At 49.5% G+C, this 16,967-nt stretch overlaps 1 protein-coding gene across 1 annotated transcript in view; it reads left to right on the top strand.

Annotated features, from left to right (window-relative positions):
* LOC128708391 (uncharacterized) overlaps positions 1–16,967 on the top strand; it is a 38,202-nt gene that overhangs the window by 19,157 nt on the left and 2,078 nt on the right. Inside the window, exon 3 of the mRNA XM_053803368.1 lies at positions 14,750–16,949. Within this exon, the coding sequence (XP_053659343.1) occupies positions 14,750–16,949 (2,200 nt within the window). The remainder of the gene's footprint in view (positions 1–14,749; positions 16,950–16,967) is intronic.

The following is a 16,967-nucleotide window of genomic DNA, read 5'->3' on the forward strand; positions in this document are numbered from 1 at the left end:
CTAGTAGGGCCTTTTGAAATGCCATGTGCTGCGCTTGTTGTGACGGGCGCTTGCGTTGTCCTGTCAACTCAAAAACCCTGTATATCGGAACGAAAGGACTGAATGACGCTGTAGAATAATTTCCCGCTTTTAGTTATGTTTTCCCAGTTATTGAAAGTGATACGAATTTCCAATGCCTGCAATTTCGTCTACATACACTCAGCAGAACTCGCTCCCCAGGAGGAGTCACCGTGCGCCTTTTCAAAGTACCAGGCTGCTCCATCGTGTATGGAACACATGAAATCAATCCCATCCGGTTGCTGGCACAAGTGTGCCCATGGCATTAGTTAATTAATTTAAGTTGTTTTTGAGTTCACGCCACTGCTAACTTTCACATCGTTAGTGTTTGTGGGTTGCGGCCACTGGCGTGGTGCGTCATGAATGTGGCTTTGAATGCTGTTGGAAAGGGCTAAACTACATTGACGTGATATGTTTAAAACTTTGAATGAGAATTTGCAATGTATGTTCTAATGTGTGACTAACGTTAAGGCGTATTTGGGTTTATTGGGCCATAATTTCCGCATCAAAACATAGCCTGCTGTTATAACTTCCTGAAACACCAAGCGTCTCCATTTTCGAGCGTGAGTCCAATGCGTGATTTTCTCGCCTTTAGTTGAAGATATTTTAAATTATTATTTTTGTTTTAGATAATGGCTTCACATTTCAATTTGCAATTCCGAAGCTGCTAATTTTCTTTCGTAGCCGCAAACCGCAAGCTATAATCGGTGAAAAGAAGGGAATTCCGTCAAGCTGCCACTATTTATAGATCCGCCTGTAAAGATAGCAGTTTTTATGTGCTTTCGTTGCTTGCGGTGGCCCAACACGGGTCGGTGACTAACGCCCCTGGTTGGGCCCGTTTAGGGTGTGGGAGGGCCAGGCACGAAACAACTTATTGAAAGATGATTAACCGTCAACCGTCATTCGATACGGTCCATTGTGTTGGCGAACATGAACGTTCCAGAAAGTGGTAGTTCGGTCATCGTTGAGAAATGCTTGCTTGGGACAATCGTTTTCACTGCAAACTGCCCTCGCTGCTTTATTAAACAAACTTCCATAAGGCAGTTCCGGGGTGGCCGTATGCTCTTGATTTTGATGCATATAATGAGCAGTTGCCCGGGCGATGCAGCATCGATCTTGATTATCTTCTAATTAAGCATCGCATCAAAATGGCCTCCAGCGGGGGGTGGTTCTTTTCCCGAGTAACGACGCGTAGGTGTGCGCTCTCGCCAGTTTTGCTCGAGGTATCTCAACCTGAATGCAATAAAAGTGGTGGAACTCGATGCGGAAGTGGTAGAGTTTTTCCCGATCTTTTGCTTTCCGCGATTCACCAAGTGGCCTTCCTGTATGCTACCCCGCAAGGAGAGTTCTATTTCAGTTGGCAGACTGTAAAAAAGAGAGAGAGAGAGAGTGAGAGAGAGATTTTTTTTTTGCATGATCATTCTCCCATTCCGGGTGAAAAAGGGCTGCAATTACGCTACCTTGACAAAGAATAGCAATAAAAGTCCCACTCCGGGGTGCGAGTGAGGTGAGGTGGTGGTTTCTTCCTGTGTGGCACCACTGTGGGTCCCCCCGGGTGCCACGTACTCGAGAGAATGACCATCGGTCGTGCTTAGTTTTTCGCTTATCGCGCTACACCCATTGCCGGACGGGTGTTTCAATGTAGTGGTCAACAAACACTAGCTCTTTCTTCACTCTTCGTACCGGAACACAACGATTTTCGCGAGGGCACGATTTGACTTTACCTTCGGTGCGAAGGTAGTAATGGGAGGCCGGGGGGGGGGGGAGGTGTAGAGCGACTGTGTAAAGCTAGAATCACTCGAAAGAATGACTCTGAAGGTGAGCTGAAGTGCGAATGGCACTTGATCGTGCAGCGTTGGCCCCTGCTACCCATACCGTGAGGCGTGCAAATGTGAGCAGAAGACGCTGCATGTAAATGCATCCCATGTGCTCGTACTATGTCCCATTGCTGTTTTTATTGCCAACTCCCTACTGGTGACAGAACAGTCGTTAGATGTGTTCCCTGTTGAAAATATCTGTTGGACGTTTGTAAAATATGCCAGGCGGGAAAAATTGAACCTCACCAAATTCCCTACCCAGCCAGAAAGGCCTGCTCGTGTGCCGCTATCAAAGTTAAGGGAGCACGGAATTGTCCTGGTCTTTCCGATGGAAGTCATCACCAACCAAGTGGGTCGGGAAACTGCACTCGATGAGTTGTCGCATTTTATTGCATTTCTTGCTTTGTGTGTGCAAGCAATTGTTTTTTTTCCTGTTCTCTGTTTCACAGTAACCCCGTTGTCCGGCGGAACCGCCACCCTTTTAGAAACCCTATTTAGGGCTCCCGCATGTAAAAACCGAACCCACCGCGCACCTCCCGCGAGTCGCGCGTGGGGGGGGGTGGGTGTTCGGGACGACCGCTTGACCGACAGAAATGAATGTATTTTATGGTGCAGATGGAAGGTGTTGCGATTTGAGGGCGCACCGGGTGAGGGTGACGCGCGAGTCAAACACCATCACCACTGGAGGCCTCGTGACCATCGTGCCGAAGGTCCCCTTGCCCGGCGTGTTCGATGGTTAGTTCATGATGCCGCATTGCATTACGTAAGTACTTGTGCAGCGACCTTGGGCTGAACGTTTGCTGCGAGCGATCGGAACAGTGGCGGAGAAGATGCGGCCCCCGTAGGGTGGACCGCAGTGTGGGGGGAAAGGTGGGGGTAAAAACGGGGAAAAATAAAACCTTGAAGTTCGGTGGAGGTGGAGGGACGGTTTCAAGTCCAGTGTCCAAGTCTGTCGTCGTTTGTTGTTACCTGTCATTAGTCAAAGCCGCCGTCACACGGGGTGTACAGATTCTTGTCGTCGCGCGCTGAGCAGTACAGAATGTAACGCGAGATGGCACGAATATAGGGAGGCAGATGGATAGTACCACACAGAGTGACCTATTTCCGACCGTGCACAGTGTTGTACTCACCGTCGGTGGGTGGTGCATTGCCGGGTAACTCCGTGTCCTCTCCGCAAACGTTGCAGAAGCTTGAGGAGGAAGTAAGACATCACCAAGAATAGACAAAACAATCCTCAATCTCTGGAGAAGGAGTTGTCGCTGGGGTGAGCGCAGTCGGTGTAGGAAGGAAATGCAAGATGCATTACGAAATCTTGCCGGACCTGGCAGCCTGCTTTTGCGCACGCTCGCATGAGTCGCAATAGCACGATCGGAAGATCGAGTCTTCTCCGCTGTAGTTTGCATACCGTGCTGAGTGGGTTAGTCCGCGCACGCACGGTAGTGATTGGTTGGCGCATTTCATTCTGCTGCTGGAATCATTCTGTGTATACATAAGGTTTTTTTCTATTCTGATGGCTAGTTCCCTAATCACTGGTTTGAAGCAACGACGGCTTTGAATCGGAGCTTAGTAATTTAATGTTAGTACTGCCCTCTGGCGGAAAAAGCGGGTACCAGTAGACGACACATCCAGTCATTCTTTATAATTAGTTTGGGAAGTAATGTATTTACAATTCATGCTTTAAATTGAAGAACTCCACCATTGAACCGCTAGCAATATTCGCTCCTTTGTGTTCAGATGATGTCAACAAGTGTATTTGCACTTCACTGCAAGAAAGATGTTAAACTTAATAATTTATGTCATACTTGCTTTTTCCCTGTTAAATCCCTTTTTTTTTTGAAGACCCCCACATAGCATGGCGTCAGCCTCGGAGTCACCCATGTGCGTGTGTGTGTGCAAGCGTATCATTTTCCGTTTTTGCATGCGAAATCTTCAAACTGCTTCCCCGTTTCGGTACTGGCGGTAACCTCAATTCGACACGCAGTATGGAGTCATACGGTGCCGGTTGAGTTATGATCGGGCGACTATGAATAAGACCAATTCATTTCAACGACCGACGAACGTGCCTCTCGAACCCGATCCGCCCGATATTCTGCTGTAGGTCTTTGGGTCTTCCGTGCCGAAGAGTGACGCCAGCCAGCCAGCAAACAGCACACGTTCAATGAGTTTTAAGTGGGGCAAATGAACTGCCTGCGGCCACCAGCTGTGTTCATCACACAAGCCCTTTTTTTTGCAGCGGTCTCTGCCCGGGGTTTTGTTTATGCGATCGGGTCCGCAGAGGGAAAGGGAGGAGGTAGGCAAACTGTTGCCATGTGTGCATATGTTCTCGTTGATGGGCGCACGCTCGGCTCAGCATCTCTTCAAATCCATCCCACCGCCCCCGATCGGTTCAGTTCCATGGCGGCTTATCTAAATCTGTGTGCTGTGCCCGCTCTGCCGACATGTACCATAATGGCGCGTTCGCGTTCGAGTAGGGTTTAGTTCGTGAGAGCATCGAACTCCGAACTGCTCGTTACGTTTCGGTACATGGCGCTATTTATCGCTTCAGATGCTTAGTTCATTTCCACGCGCGTACGATACGTGTGCGCCTGACTCACCGCTAAAACAGTGCCAAAGATCGGGCGTTGCAAAATGTTGCTGGTTTGCCGTTGATGCGCCTGTGCCAGGTCCTCGAAAGGGAGAAAAAGCCATCCCACTAACCCCAGAGCCTGCTTCGATGCCACGATCGGCTAAACTGCTTCTGCTTCGAACTGCGCTGCGAGCGAACGCGGGGAAGTTTCGTTCGATCGTAAAATGGACGGGAATAGGTGTTTTGCGTCTTACTTGTTAGGATCGGCATGGCAACTGAGATTCCGCACCGTGTACTGTGTTAGCTTACGGGCCAGTAATATTCGTGATGGTTAACGCTGGTTACGCGGTCACTTTATCGTTAGGCGCTGGCCAGAAGGCATACAGATGACCGATAATAGCGTTCTCACCGCTCAACGGTCGTATATCTTAATTTGAACGAAACGGTTTTTGCATGTTAGATAACGCATCTAAAGCTCAACTGCTGCACCTGTAGATAATTGCAAATGCTGATTGGTCCACGAACGATCGATCTTCGAGCTTTCATCTTCAGAACGATCGCCGTAGACAGGTGCGGATAAGCATCACTGCGTCGTTTCTAAGCTTCCTTTCACTTTGGCGCAATCTCATAGCTTTACGCAATCTTGATTTGGAGTTAATGAATTGGCCACGGCAAGCTGGCATCGCTCTAACGTGGAGTGATTTCCTTATAATGTCCTCAGTAGAGATGTGCACAATGATTCAGAATCATTAAATGATTGATTGATGATTTTAGGGAGTGAGTTAAATCAAAATCTCCAAGAAGAATAACTATTTGCGATTTAACTCATTCACAAAGAATCAAATCATTCAACATAATTAAGATCTAACTCTTCGCGGCGTTCTGCAGCCCACGATGGAAATCGTGAGTTAACTCCCACAAGAGTTAACTCATGATGTAAATTATGAGATCAAATCACCCCCCTCCCTCCCAACCCCACCCCGTCACTTACTTAAAGTAATTGAAATCTTGAAGAGTGAGTTTAGGAGTTAAATCTTCGTTATGACTCTAAAAATCGGGTTTAACTCCTTTGAAAAGAATTAAATTTCCCACCTCTAGTTCTCAGTGCCTATCGATCGGAGCAGTTGTTCTGCTGCTGGAACAAGTCTCCCCTGTTGCAGTCGGTTCATTTAGATTCCGTAAAGCTTCCGAAACCCGGAATTTCCCTCACTACGGCGGGCTTACATTTTCTTCCCACAGAGATTACTTGACGCGTCTTAGAAGTTCAATGGCAAGATGGCGTCCGTTACACGATGCCCGAACAAGACGATTAACCACCATTGCACTCAGTGCTCCACAATGTGCACACACGCGCACACACGCACAAAATTCCGCCACACGTTCGAGCGTAGATTGTGGCCGAGATCTGCTGATACTGATAAGGGAGTTGCACGCGAAAACAATGGCCATTAAGAGTGCGCCCCTGTTGTATTTCGCGTACTGCGCGTAACTTCCAGCAGCGGCGGCACTGGCCGCATCCTGTGTGGGAAAACAAGTAGTGCCTGTAGGTTTTTGCACACCCGGGGGGGTTGCACGATTATAGGGCAGCAAATTCTTCGAACGCGTGTGCCACTCACTAAAGGCAATGCGGATGGGAGGATTCTGTCTCCCTGCCGCTGTATCGGGTTGGATGCTTTGCTTTTGTGTTCGATCCAGAATTAGAAGACGCTATTTTAACCACGCCATGTGCTCATTCGTCGCGGGTCCCGTATGCATTATTCAACGCCTTTAAAGGGCACGTGCCTTGGAAGAGAAAAGGGGGGTGGGGGGTGATCGCTGGATGGCGATTGATGGTTAATTTTCGATTTGTGTCTTCTACCTTTTAGCGCAACCGTGCCATAACCTTATTCTAATGCGTACCCTTGGTTGTGGTTTTTTTATATGCAGCAAATGGCGATAGCCGCGCGCCACCTTCTAAACACGGCACGTTGCTCTCTTTCACGATTGCCTTTCCAGTTCCAGAGCGCGATTGGCGTGTGTGTGTGTATGGTTTTTTTTATTGGCTGCATGACGATTATTTCAACCGAGATGCATCAGACATATACACGACGTAGCCTTCAGGGCCAGAGCTGCATCTCGCGAGGGGTCGAGTTCCGTGTCGTGGCCTCGCAGTTTTATGTAACACCCAGCGGGCTCCATCACCTGACCAGCGCTGTGCTGGAGCACGAGAGAGAGAGAGGGAACGAGTGGGAAAGCGTAAGAGCAAACAGAGAAACCCTTCCGCAAAGTCCATAAACAGCGTTAGATGGTACGAGATGAGTTCTGACCTTCGCCATCCTGCGATCAAGGCACGATCGCTCCGCTTCGATTCGGTAGAAGAAAATCTTGTGTCTCTTCTTCACCGAAACCTGCCACTGCTCCACGCCCTCTTGATTAGATAGGTTGTTGTTTTTTCTCTCTAATGTTTTAGCTTCAATAGCGGGGGAGATGCTTCGATTCGATGCTCGGTTATCTTAACTCGATATCGCATCGCGAAAAAAAAGAAACATGAACTCACTCGGCACAACAATGGAGCAAGCGAAAGGGAGGTTTTTCCTGTGCATTTCTCAACACGACCGCAACTCGAGGCCACACACGGTCGGGGTGGTGTGCACCAAACGGGCTAAGCGGGAGGGAGAGGTCCGGATGCGGTGTACACTATTCTCACACAAGATGAGCCCCCCCCCCCCCCACCCCCTGAGGGGGGCACGAGGAGCGTGTTCTTTCCTCTTGAAGAATGCATTATCGTCATTACGAATGGTTAGAACGGGTTCTCGATCGCGCTGCTTCCCTTCGCAATCTCACCAGCATCTCACGTGGTGTCCGGTTGCGAACTATGCGAGGCATCTCCGGGGAGAGAGGGTTGGTCGTGGTTGGCGGTACTAGTAACAAGCGGGTGGTTAGTGCATGCATGGTGTCTGGAAGGGTGGCGACCATCGTGTTGAGCCAAGTTGAACGTTGGTTTTTTTTCGTGTTCTATCACGCAACATTAAGTACGAAGAAACACAACCGAAGGGAACCTCCCGGAAATGGAACTTCACTAGTTGTAGAATATGTAAGTTCAACTCCAAGTATATCTTCTAGTTGCGTCCTAAACCAAAGACTTGTCGATGGACATCTCCAGACATCTCCAATGTTTAGAAGTCTTCTCCAAAATGTCTCACTCTTCATAACTCCTCCAGTGTTAACCAAGATCTGCTGCTGTGTAATCTACACGATTGCACTTCTCCTTTCTTAAGCAAGCACCAGTGCACATGTTCCAATGCGCCTCAATATCGCACAGGTGCGCATAGGTTAGGGAAGATGTATTACGTTCAAGGTTACGTACATCACTGTCGGTGTAATTGGCAAAACCCTCGGGGCCCCCCCCGGGGACACGATCGACTTGAGCGGTGCACAACAACACCACGGTAAGAATGGCCTCCGGTGGATACACGTGTCCAACCCAACCTCTCGCCCGCTCCGGGTGATATCCGGTTTCGGTGGAGACGCATGGTTCCCTTTGTGTGAGTGCCGGCGACTGCGTGCAGTGTGGTGACTGTGACGAAGGTGATGAGCGGCTTGCAAAGATTTCAAATGTCGCCCGATGGCTTTACGGATGGTGTTTTTTTAGTGTTCGCCGTGCGGGTGGTAGAACATTCCTCCCGGGAACCAGTTGTCGAAATGGTATAAATTTTAATTACTCCCCACGACGTTTTACCACCAGTGGTGGTGTTTCCGCATGAGTTCGGTGCCGCTGCATGTGCATCAGCATGTGTGGAATGGAATCAATTTGCCAACCAAATGGGGTCGAATGGAAGGAAGGGAATGGTAAGACCGGGCATGGTAAATCATAAATAATTGATTTAGCGGTGGTACACACTCGTTTTCAGTCGGTAGAGTTGATAAAAATCCCCCAACTGCTCCACTACTGCGAAAGACGTAGTGCAGACGGGTTGATGAATTGATCATTGTGTCAAACGAAGATTCAAATTGTTTGCTTTATTTTGTGGTGTAAACTAATCTTCAGAGTTCGAGAAATGCTTCTTTTCATCGTTTTAAATTAACTTATTTACTTACTTTTCCGGCGCTAAAAGCGCTTCGCGGTCTTGGCCTGCTGCAGGAGTCTTCTAAACCGCTCACGGTCGAGCGCCTTCGTCTGCCAATCCATTATCCCGACCTTTCTGGCATTTGACGCATCAACACCTCCTCTGTCCATGGGGACGATCTAAAAACACTTTATGGGATGGGTTGTCCGGTGTCATTCTCATGACGTGATCAGCCCGTCGGAGTCTGACGAGTCTAGTCCGCTGTAGGACAGTAAGTTCGCTGTACAGCTCATAGAGCTCGTCACTGTAGCGGATCCTCCATTGTCCTTCCACACATATGGGGGTCAACAATCCTTCTGAGCATCTTCCTCACGAACGCGACTAAGAGGGTTTCTTCAGTTTTGGACAAAGTCCATGTCACAGAGGCGTATGTGAGTACTGGAACTATATAGGTCATGTATAGTCTCAGCTTCGTTCGTCGCGACAAGTGTTTTGAGTGAAGAAGTTTCCTCGAATCATTGTTATTTCCTGTGCTGACTTTTGACCCAAGATAGGTGAAGTTTTGGACGACTTCGAAAGTGCACTCATCTAAGTTTGGATCTAATGCCATCATCAACCTGGGTTTTGCCTCGTTAATATCCAACCCGAGGTTTACTGCCGCCTGTTCAATCCTTTGGTAAGCATCCGCTACGTAGGAAACGCCGTAAACCAATGATGTCTATGTCATCAGCGTAGGCCATGATCTGGATTGACTTTTAGAAGATGGTAAAATTATTTTATATTAAATTTGTTGTATCAAGAATTTCACAGATTCGAAAAAAAAAACCTTGGAGCATATGATTCAAAAAAAGATTAAATCAAAATGGTCTAGTTCCTCAAGAAGACTTTTTGGACAGGGTTTGACAGATTGTTAAATTCATATAATTTGATTATATATTGAAACTATAATCCTTAAACAAGAGTCGAACAGTCTCAGTACTGTTGCATAATGAATTGCACTTCTCCAACAGGACCACCATCCACCATCTCACACAGTTCCGACATGATAGATAATCACCACGTTGCTGTCCAAGATGGAAAAGTTCAACGGGAGTACATTGTGCCAGTTACTGGCGAGCATGTTGGAATACCATTAGAATATATGGGGTGTGGTGTGGCCGTCGTTCTCGCGCAGCTGATCTTAATTTCCAATGAGACATCGTGGACCACTTCCATCGCCATCACCGCCCCACTGGTGACGGGTGTCTATCCATGGGCGGCCACACAATCGTATCCCCGAAACGATCAAATTTAGGTGAATAATTTTCAACTCCGAACGCTGGACAAACCTGGTAAAATCGATCGAATCATCTGCTCCCGTAAACTTTTGTCCCAGTTTTGCAGCAGTAAATCGTTCGGCTCGCCTCCGGTAATAAAATAGAGCTTCCTTTTGCAAAAGTAAAAATGAATGGTGCGAGAGACCTCGCATTCGAAATAGACCCGATGCCGATCGGTGTGACACAATTGTTTGCCAATACTTGACGGCGTTTGGTTCTTCCTTTCTTCGCCCTTCGCCAACGGCGGTACAGCGGGAGATATGGGTGAGTGTTGGGTACCGCACACGCAAACACATGGCCCACACCGGTGCAAGTGCAGTTTTGTGTTCGTGCGTTCTCCGACAGCACCCGTGACCCCGTCCCGAGTTTACCGACTGACCCAGCAACCGCAGCACCGCACACAGTCAGGCGAGCAGGCCGGCCAACCGGTTAGCCGGAAAGTGTCGACCTTCTACCAATCAAAGCCAAATTAAGGCCAACCGCGCGACACCCCCCCTCTCCGTACCGTTACCTGGGCGCGTGCTGAGACAAGGGGGTAGGATGGTGGGGGAGATGGGAGCGGATCGAGAGCGCATATGCAGTTTCGGAGCAGAGCGTGTCTGCATGACGGACGGACAGCTGCCGTGACGTTCAATGAACCACTTGGGCTAGTTGAGGGTTGCTGCGGACGTATCAGAAACCCTCCCCCCCCATTCCGGCAATGCAAGAAGGGCTTCAACATACCCCCCCTACGGGTACCGGTGGTTATGTGTGGGTGCTGGTAAATTGGGTACGGTTATTGGCGGCAGTCTGATGTTGGCTCTCTATAATAATGGCGAGTGCTTATGCTACGATGGACGCACCAGCACAGCATTGATGATCGATGAGGTCAACGCGTCGTACACCTACAGCCGTCGAGCGATTGTTCTAATGGAGGAAACCGTATTGAGATCGCCACCACCGCCGAGAAGGCCATCGGTGGTGTGCTTTCAAGAGGGTTAACTGGCCTCTGACCTCCACTGCCGCGCGTGCCACGGAGGTAGAAACGTCCGATGGCCGTGCAGCGCCAACTTCTAAGGTCTGCTCTAGTCCTTCAAGTGCGCTCCACCGCCAAAGTAGGCCACCCCATCGGCTTGCACGAACCTTGAGACGATGGCTTCCGTCGGTGGTGCGAGCCGATTCTCAAGGGTATCCTGACTACCGCTCCTCTGCTTGAGAAATCCTTGACGGATCGGCAAGATCTTCCCTGCCCGCGCATGGGTATGGATCATCGCGGTCGCACTTTCTACCGGGTTTGCTTGGGAAGGTACGAAATTGGACGGCCTTCGCAAGTGTATTTTGTTTACCGAAGCAGATGGAGGGGGTGCGTACCGGGGTAGAGTTGTCCCCACGCAAACATGGACCCAGCCGTCCACCCAAGGGGCCGATCAACTACGGACGTTGGTCGTTTTTTTCGCAATTTTTCGCTCATATTATCAATTTTGAGTGGCTGTTTTTCGAGTAATTTATTAATTTGAAATACCACTGAATATCCGTAGACTTCCCATGGACAACACTTGATATTTATCAACATTTTGCCCGTACAAACTTCGATCGATGTAACATTACCGATCGCACCAACACGCGATAGATATTTGTACGAGATCATGTACCCTCGAACAATAGCGACAATATGCAGTGAACAAACGTCAACCCAGCGCGATTTTATGTGCCTAACCTTGACACAGCCCGACTGGATCGTGTGCCTCCTCGCGCTCCATTGGCAGCGAGTTTGGTGCTGACAAACACGCAAAGCGTACCGGAGCGCATTAGTCTGTCCATCGCCGGAAGACGAGCAGTCGACGCACCGCAACTGCCATCGCCATGCGTAACTTTCGCGGTTGCATTCATGACTCATCGAGGTCATCGAGGCGCGGATGGTAATGATGATGACGTTCCGGCACGAAACGTGCCTGCTTGCTGGTGTCATTTTGCAGATTTACCCCGAATCCGACCGGTGGCCTTCGAAGAAACATTCATGCACGTCAGGCAAACGTCAACAGTTGTTGACGAATTCTTCCTGCTTCCTGCCATCACTGGAACATCATTCGGCAGGGAGATAATGTTTGGAGTTGTTTTGGGGTGTACGAAACGTGCCGTATCTTCACGTTCTTTAACACGGGCATACGTGCCCCGCAACTACTCTTCAAACAACAAAGAAGTCCCCAAGAAAGCACACCCAGTCAAACATTCGATTGTATGAAGAAATGTCTTTGTTTTTCCCTGCCGTTGATCAAACCTGAAACCATCTTTACCTTCCACTTCGGAACACCCTATCCACCCGGACACAGAAGTTCCCAATGTTTGCACAAAGTTTCTTATCAGTGGTGGTCGTCGCGACAGCAGAAGGGGTCTTCGTTGCACGTTTCGGTTCGTGCCCAGCTGGAAAACCGGATGCTCTTCAGCGCGATTCACCCTGCTGGAGCGCTCGCTGTCGGTCTTAAAGGTGAAGCATTCTGGATGTGAAAGCATCAGAACTTTAACATCGATGAAGAACATTCCGTATCACCCAGACGGCAGATATGTTCTTGCTTTGTTGGCCCTGTTGTAGGCTACTATGTAAAGGCCACACCAATTACACTCTGCATCGCGAGACGTGATCGTAGCTGGCAGTAACAATTACCGGTGAGTCGTACCAAACCGCACAAACCGATCGCGCACTACCTACCTACCGCAATGCCCACATCGTGCCCGAACCTTCTGTGCGCGCGCTCGACTCGATAACCTTCGCCGTGGTGCTTAGATTGCGCTCTATGTCGAGGCTACCGGGGGCATTTCTGTGGCGCTGTGTGCAAGCACAATCTCTCCCTCTATGTGCTGCAGCATAGGTACGGCCTGCGAACGGCAAATGCCACGGACTTGCGGCGCCACTGGGCCAGAGCCCGCCGCGCACCACAAACTGTCATCTGGTGGTGAAAATCTGTCGACGCATGACTTCATCGGATCGGAAGTTGTCTTTTACAGTGCGCGCGGCGGTTGCTGGTGGACTGTACCGGGCCTGCATCTTCCTTTGTTGCACCTCAACAAGAGGCTAGAGGTGGTAGTGGTAGCGAGTTTTGAGATTATGGGCATGCGCCTAGTGCTGCCGCCTGGTGGTGTGTAGACCGTATGCGCACAGTTTCCAGGGCCGGCCGCACCGTCGGTAATACGATCGCCTTCAACGCCGCGCCAACAACCTGTCTAATCGAATGCCCGTTCTTGGGAGTTTCGCTTCAATTGGCGCGCAACCCTTGAGAGCGCTTTTGGGACCTTGGGCTTTTGGGGGAGGCGGGAGGGGGGGATGACGGCGTAGGGAGCCTGCAGCCACTTGCAAAGTGAGCTAGATTTAGCGCTGCACAACCATCATGCGCGATGGTACAGTAAATGTGTCGACAATGTTTGACCGGTGCCGCACTGCTTAAGAGAGTTCCAAGAAGTGGAATTTGTAGTTTACATTTGCTGTTCCCTCTAAGCACGATTCATAGTAGACTGTGCACCACATCCAATGCGCGACTTAGCCTGTGAACACCGAAGGGACGGATTTAGAAGAGATGGAAAAGTACATCCCAAGGCTGAACAATGCAGCGAGTTGCGTACTCGAAAAGTAGAGAGGAAGCTGAACCCAACACCATTACCATGTGACCTCGTGGAAATTAAACACACAGACAACAACAATCCGATCGGTTGAGTTTGTCCGTTTATAAACCATGTTCAACGGTGCAGGGTGAAGTGGTTTAGTTCCTCCTGATCTCGGTGTAAACATACAACGCGACTGCATAAGCCGCAAGTTTAGAATGGAACTCGAAACACAAGACTCCAAGGGATTTCTTCAAGAATACTCCCATACCGCTCCACCGAGAACGAGGTCAGGGGGATATGAATGGTGCATGGTTTATTGGCCGACCGACAGACGGCCCCACAACTAGACGGACGCAGCTCCGTCTGTAGGTCGTAAAGTTGAACGGACGGCGAGGCACGATCATTCCAGAAAGTGTGTCAACTCGCAGCAAACACATAAACCTATCGGGTCTCTTTAGCTACTACCTCCGACATGTTGGGTCGAAGCGAGGTTTTGGGGGTGTTCTGAAAACAGCAATAACCCCGTGAAATGTTGCAAGCAGTTACACCCGAAGGTCAGTACACGGTGCGCTGTACCTACCGGCGTGAAGGTACCTGCGAAGTGTGATGTAAGCCCGTCTCTTGTATTCTGCTCGAGCGTTCCTCGCACAGCCCAAGACCTTCGAGATTTCTAGTTTCCCACGCGGATGCTCGGGCGAGCTCGTTCGTTGGTGCTCTTCGCACATTATTCAAATCACACTTCACGTGCTTCTGGCGTTTCTCGGAGAACGGATGCATTCCAACGCTGCTGGCTGTTTGCATTTCCATCCGTTCGATCGGTTACGATGCGTCAAGTGTGGTGCGTTTTTATGTTAATCAAAATGTCCTTGTGTAACATTTCTGCAGTGCAGTTGCGCACCCGTCACCGCAATCTAATCAACCAATCCGTGTCAGTTACGATTCGGTGCTGCCGTTGAGGAGGATCTACTCGATCGGGAAGTATGCAGCATCGGGCGTAGATCAAAGGATGTGGACCGCCTGACCGGTGATGATTGGGTTCCATTGCAGGCCAGCTAATCGAAAGAGCCTTCGGGAGATGGAAAAGGGGTGTCGTTGTATGGATATCTGCAACAGACACAGGTCTGTTGGATGATGAACTGCTACAGTTGATTAGTGCCACAGGGTCAATGGGTTGTGTAGAAATGAGGTCGTTGTAACTACTAGATGATAGATCTGGCTGTTTCCATAAGTTGGATCTGGTGTCATAAAGCAACAGCGATTAATTTCCGACACCTAATGTATAACCGCATGAACCTCTTATATTAGCTTAAATATATCGAGCGTCATAAACTAATTACAATTTCTTACCCTTTTTCATTCTTCTACTTTTAGATTAAACAGGCGAAGCATGCACGTTATGGAAGACAATGATGATGTGCGAGCGGTGTCTTCGGATTGTAAAGTAACCCAACTATCGACCGGTTTACATGCTGTGTTCGCCACGCCCAAGCAGTCAGGGCTCGAGGATATACTTCTTAAAGCGCGGGAGAAACCCAGCCACGTTTCCGCTTCGACGAAAAATCAGAACGAAACCAAAGACACCGGAAGTACTGCTGGCGGTGACAAAGGAGGTTCGAAGGTACAGCCAAAACACCCGGCAAGTGATACGGCAGAAGTGGCTGAAAAGCCTGTCAACATTATCTCCAGCACGACCTCATCCCGTTCGGACGACAAGATGCCAACGGCAACGGCGGTCGAGGTGTCGGAGAAGATTGCCGATTCGAGCGATGATGCCGTTTCGGTGCTCTCGTCTTCAACGTCGGCAAAGAAATCGGTGACTGCGATTACGCCAACAGTAAACAGTTCCGCAAGTACGGAAGCAGCAGAACAAAACGCAAGAGCCACGGATGAAAGCACAACCGACACGACGTCCAAGGCTAGTGCTGTAGCTAAAGATGCATCGTCCACTAAGGAAAATTCTAGTTCGGTTGGTTTAGATAAGCAGGAAAGCAACACTACTGATACAGTAGAACCAAATAGCCAAAAGGAAGCCATTTCTTCCCCCACGGGCAATACCGAGCCTACGGCAGATGATGTGATGGCGGGGATTGACGATTTTATGGATCATACGGGCAGTGAAGGTGATGAGGAAAAGCAGCACGAGAAAGAGTTCAACGAAGATCTTACATTCCAGATGGACGTTGATCCACCCGTCGAAAAAAGCTCATCGATCTCGAGCAAGGAGAAGAGCGAGGAAAGTGCCATTGACTTAACATCTACCAGCGAGCAGTCGAAGGAGAAGGGCGAAGAATCGTCGTCCTCTGAGGTGCATTCAACTGATCGTATCTCAACAGGACCTCCATCCTCGACATTGGTAGCTGTGAGTTCATCGAAAGAAGCACGTGTGGATATGCACGATAAAACGGTTGTCACATCCACACCCGTTACCAATCAGAAGAAAGCTCAACAGAAGCGATCCGATCAAGAGCAGGAAGATGCTTGCTCTTCACTGGAGGTAAAGCAAGAACATGAACAAAAAAGCGATGCAAATGAAGCACAAAATCTGTCCAAACAGCAATCTTCTGAGGCTCGTGGCGAGGGCGACAGTGCACATCCAGCACAGAAAGTAGTACAATCGGATACATCAACATCCACCAATCGGAAACGTAGACGATCCGTGGAGATCGAGGCGGATCGACAGGCGAGTGGCGGTGCTGACGCTGAAGAACCAGTTGAACCAGCGAAGAAGCTAAAGCTCGAAGTTGAAGCCAACTATCAAACACATGAACGGGTCGTAAATGATTATATCGACACGACTCAAAACACCTCGGTAGACGAGATTCAAAATCACACCGATACGCTGGTGAAAGAAATCGAGGCTCTGAACGATATGATCCGTGAAACGGAGGTCAAGTGGAACAATATGCTACACCTGAAGAAGGTAAAGGAGGAGATTCTGTTGCGGTTAAACCGCCGGAAGCACGTGATCGGTATTATGGACACTCAGCTGGGTGAGGTGTCGGTATTCAGTCATCTCGATTCGTCGAACCTGAGCAGTCAGCACCAGCAGCAGAGTGGCCGATCGTCCTCTGTTGGTCCGCGACCACCAACACCCCCGCCGGAGGTCGAAATTCGCCCTGCTTCCGTCACGAACTCGATGCACTACGGTTTTAATGCATCGAACAGCGGCGGTGCCACGAACGGTGGTGACAAACAAGGTAACCATTTCGGTAACCACTCTCGGATCTCTAACCGACGCAGTAGCAGTAACTGCGTCCACACCAGCGCGAACACTTCCAGCAAATCGCGTAACGCGAAGGATACCAACAGCTTCGTGTCGCAGTTCAACAGCAGCAACAATGCCGTCACAATGGTACCACTGCCAAATACGACTTCCATGATTATGAAGGCGCGTGCCAGCATGAACGCGGTCGAGCTGGAGAAGGAAAGGTCCACAGTGGAACGGATCCATCGGCAGATCTTTTCCAAGCCGATGCTTAGCAACCATCAGCAGATTCTGAACAATCTAGCCATGTCGGCCGGTTTGACAGGGTCGTCTGGTACTGCTAGCGGATCGAACAATTCCAGCACGGTAGGTGGCAGTTTAGAT

This window comes from Anopheles marshallii, chromosome 2 (assembly GCF_943734725.1).
Source record: "Anopheles marshallii chromosome 2, idAnoMarsDA_429_01, whole genome shotgun sequence".
Taxonomy (NCBI): domain Eukaryota; kingdom Metazoa; phylum Arthropoda; class Insecta; order Diptera; family Culicidae; genus Anopheles; species Anopheles marshallii.